This window comes from Ricinus communis, chromosome 5, assembly GCF_019578655.1.
Source record: "Ricinus communis isolate WT05 ecotype wild-type chromosome 5, ASM1957865v1, whole genome shotgun sequence".
Lineage (NCBI taxonomy): Eukaryota > Viridiplantae > Streptophyta > Magnoliopsida > Malpighiales > Euphorbiaceae > Ricinus > Ricinus communis.
The window spans coordinates 2671185-2675186 of NC_063260.1; the positions used below are offsets into that span (position 1 = coordinate 2671185).

Below are 4002 nucleotides of genomic sequence, written 5' to 3' on the forward strand. Positions count from 1 at the left end.
AGTAGTAATTGAGTCACTCATCCTATTTGCATCATTCATCTACTTTAGATGACAGATAAAATAGTTATCAACGAGTTGAAGTCTGAGTTTAATTAAAATACTTTAAGAACATTTAGGACCTATATATGTGATAAAATAAATATTGGGTAGTTAATTATATTTAGGTGAAAAGTGAAGGAGTTATATGTTTATTTTGTCATTCCATTTTCTTAAAAAGTAAAAATTGGCTGTGTTAGATAGATGATAACCGATCAGTCTTAATAATCGAGTTCACGGTTTTCTTTGTTCTTTTTATTTTCTCCATCAAAGTAAATAAATAAATAAATAAATATCAGAATCCGCCAAAGCAGAAGCAGAAGCAGAAGTTGAAGAAGAAGAAGAAGAAGAAGAAGCAGAAACGATAAGAGAGAAAAAAGAAAGAAAAAACAGAGTGAGATAATAATAATAGACTCAAAACTATCTTTCCGTTCTCTTCTCGTTTCTCTTTCGCTTAACATTACTGTTTCTAACTCATTCAAGTTCAACTTCCAAACAAGGCCATAACCAGAGGACACAAAAGAAGAAAGAAGGTTAGTTTCATTAATTGCTGTTACAGTGTTTTATGATTTTATAATTATGGTTTCTGTAGTAGTTGTTGGCTGCTAGTGGAGATTCGCCTGCAAGTTTATACTTGATTTGTGTACTTGGCGATCTATAACTGTTGTCGTAAGAAGGAAAGATTGAAATAGTATGTTGAATTTTTTGTAGGAAGAAATGGAGGCGACGGCGGCTACGACGTCGTTTCGTAAAATACGATCTATTGATGAGGCAGTGGAAGAGATCATGAGAATTCACAGATCGTTGCCGGAAAGGCCAGGAATTGAGGAGGTCGAAGCAGCAAAGGCATTAATTCAGAATGTAGACAAAGAGGACCAAGGCAGAATTGAAGCTATTTCGAGGCAGACTAAGAGTCCTGATGTTCCTGGAGAGCTATTTGTTATATTGTTAGAGATGCAAAAGAATTTAGTTTATTTTCAAGGCAAAGAACAGAAAAGAGATGCTTTGAAATTGCTTGATCTTGAAAACGTTCACTCTCTGTTTGATGATTTTATTCAAAGAGCTTCTAAATGCTTGCCTCTTTCTTCTTCTTCTTCTTCATCTTCATCTTCTACTACTACTGCTGCTGCTGCTGCTTCGGCGTTGTCTTCATCATTTACTTATGCTAATGGTTCTGCTTCTACAGTTTCCACTTCTAAGCCTCCTGCATCGACTTCTACTAATAAATCTTCTTCAAATTTGAACTATAGTGAGCAAAACTCTTCACGGACAGAATTGTTTACTAGAGATGATAGTTATGTAAAGAAGGTTAGGTCTTCCTTTTATTCTGATGGAATTGGAGCTGCCGTTTCGTCTATGCCTAGGATTGTGGATTCCACTCTCAAAACTGCTACTACTACTTCAGGTAACCTTTCTGTTTTTTCCCCTTTTTAATGCTCCTCCTAATGTCGATAGCCTTCTTGCATGCTTCAATTTGTTACTTTTATGATTTTGTTATTAATCTACTTTTGATAATTTCATGTTGCATATTTCATAGGTCAAGATGGTGACAAGTTGAGTCTAATAAAACTTGCTAGTTTAATTGAAGTCTCTAAGAAGAAAGGCACTAAAGATCTCAACCTCCAAAACAAGTTGATGGATCAGATTGAATGGCTACCTGACTCAATTGGCAAGTTGTCAAACTTGGTTTCTCTCGACTTATCTGAGAACAGGATTGTGGCCTTGCCGGCCACCATTGGAGGCCTTTCGTCCTTGACAAAGTTGGATTTGCATTCTAATAAAATTGCTGAACTCCCTGAATCTATTGGAGATCTTCTTAGTCTTGTCTTTTTGGACTTGAGGGCTAACCACATATCTTCTCTGCCTGCTACATTTAGCAGACTGGTACGCCTTCAGGAGCTTGATTTGAGCTCAAATCACCTCTCCTCTCTCCCTGAATCTATTGGTTCACTCATTAGCTTGAAGATTTTAAATGTGGAGACTAATGACATTGAAGAAATTCCACATAGTATTGGTCGGTGTTCTTCACTAAAAGAGCTTCATGCAGACTATAACAGGCTTAAGGCGCTCCCAGAAGCTGTAGGAAAGATAGAAACCCTAGAGGTTCTTTCTGTGCGTTACAACAACATCAAACAGCTACCTACAACTATGTCGTCTCTATTAAACCTGAAAGAGCTCAATGTGAGTTTCAACGAGCTTGAGTCGGTGCCTGAGAGTTTGTGTTTTGCTACCTCACTTGTCAAGATTAATATTGGGAACAATTTTGCTGATCTGCAATATCTACCGAGGTCTATTGGGAACCTTGAGAATCTTGAGGAGCTCGACATTAGCAATAACCAGATACGGGCCCTTCCAGACTCTTTCAGGATGCTAACAAAACTACGCGTCCTACGTGTAGAACAAAATCCTTTGGAAGTGCCACCACGACATATAGCTGAAAAGGGTGCTCAGGTTAAGTCCCTCGTCCATTTCAATTATTAAATAGGATATATTGTACTCTATCTTAGATCTGAATCTTGTGTTTTGGCTTGATCAGGCTGTTGTTCAATACATGGCTGAGCTTTTTGAGAAGAAGGATGTGAAGACACCCATAAAGCAAAAAAAAAGTTGGGCTCAAATATGCTTTTTTTCAAAGTCTAACAAAAGGAAGCGCAGTGGGATGGACTATGTGAAAGCTTGAATTTCAGCAATTATAACACATTATATGACAAGGCCGTTCGTTATGTTGGGTAAGCTGCTGGATAATTTTCATCTTGTTCAATACATTTATGGATTAGAATCATATATCCCTGTAGGTGGATTAAAATTTAAGGGTAAGGATTTTTCACATGATTCTGGCTTCAGCTATCTGTTAGTCTCATTTAGTTGATGGTTAGGCTGGCTTGTTAGGGGTGGGGGTCACCGTAATTTTAACAAGGCATAACTACTGGAAGAGACTAATCTGCTCCTTTTCTCCCTTGTCTTTTTAAAATTGTCTTACAGGGTATTTAGCAGCTTATAAAGCAGATGGCTCAGTGCAACAAAGAAAATTCAACGCTTGAATCATTGGACTCGGTTTGTAAAACATGGCTCTTACACTTGCTCCTCAAATTGTAGATTTACCTTCTTTTTTTTTTCCTCCTCTTTTCTTCTTATATAATTGGTTTCAATTTACTTCATTTGTATCTGTTGTTCTTGAACTGTAATGAGATGTATAATTTAGTCGGCAGATAGGAAGGGAAGAATATATAGTGTTCTCCATGTCCATCATTGTTGTATGAACTTTGACTTTACTCCCGTTACCACTTCATCAGAATCTTTTTTTTGAACAGATTTAAGACTCAACAGAATTTAGAATCTATATTGTCTTATTGATGGTTGAAAGTGTACTACTACTCTACCATTCAACAGATTTCAGCAAATTATATTTCATATATATGGCCAAGTTTTCCATATAGACGGGTGACTTTCTCTACCATTCATTCATTGTACTTCTCTGAAAAAAAAGAAAACACCTGTAAGCAGTGACGTTGCTTGTAAAGAATTATGACTGAATTTTTTCATTTCTTACGCTGCACCAGCCGCTGTGATCCATGCTTTGCTGCTGGAAAGTCATACTCATTTCAATTTTATATTCTTAAGGGAAAAAAAACATTTTAATTTTTTCATATTGTTGTACTTGGTTTTGTTTTACCTAACTGGTAGTTGACTTGGCCCTAAATTTTTGTGTCTGATATTCTCTATAGAACAGGGTTTCTTTTCTGTTGTATTTTACATCTTTGAGGGAATCATTTATCTGGATATGTATTGCATTTTCCTAGGTATCTCACAAAGGGTCCAAAAAGAAGTTATGGCAGTTGAACTGCATAATGTGAACAAAAATCGAACTGCATATGGTCTTTTTATTTATTTTCTTTCACAGACCGAACCAAGGGTTAAAATCGAACCGGTTGAACCGACAATTCAATTGGATTGAATTAGGGTAAC

General features: G+C 36.5%; 1 protein-coding gene across 1 annotated transcript; it reads left to right on the plus strand.

Moving 5' to 3' along the window:
* The first annotated feature begins 233 nt into the window (after window positions 1-233).
* Window positions 234-3346, plus strand: LOC8275682 (plant intracellular Ras-group-related LRR protein 4). The gene is made up of 5 exons (XM_002532430.4): window positions 234-569; window positions 748-1441; window positions 1574-2487; window positions 2573-2765; window positions 3019-3346. Exons 2-4 carry the CDS (start codon window positions 754-756, stop codon window positions 2714-2716), a joined length of 1746 nt encoding a protein of 581 aa, XP_002532476.1. The 5' UTR covers window positions 234-569; window positions 748-753; the 3' UTR covers window positions 2717-2765; window positions 3019-3346.
* The last annotated feature ends 656 nt before the right edge of the window (window positions 3347-4002 follow it).

What these genes read in the sequence shown, in the direction of transcription:
- LOC8275682 (XM_002532430.4), top strand. Translation starts at nt 754, where the DNA reads ATGGAGGCGACGGCGGCTACGACGTCGTTTCGTAAAATACGATCTATT. An exon ending in AACTGCTACTACTACTTCAG is followed by an intron (nt 1,442 to 1,573) that starts GTAACCTTTCTG and finishes CATATTTCATAG; the next exon opens with GTCAAGATGGTGACAAGTTG. An exon ending in TAGCTGAAAAGGGTGCTCAG is followed by an intron (nt 2,488 to 2,572) that starts GTTAAGTCCCTC and finishes TGGCTTGATCAG; the next exon opens with GCTGTTGTTCAATACATGGC.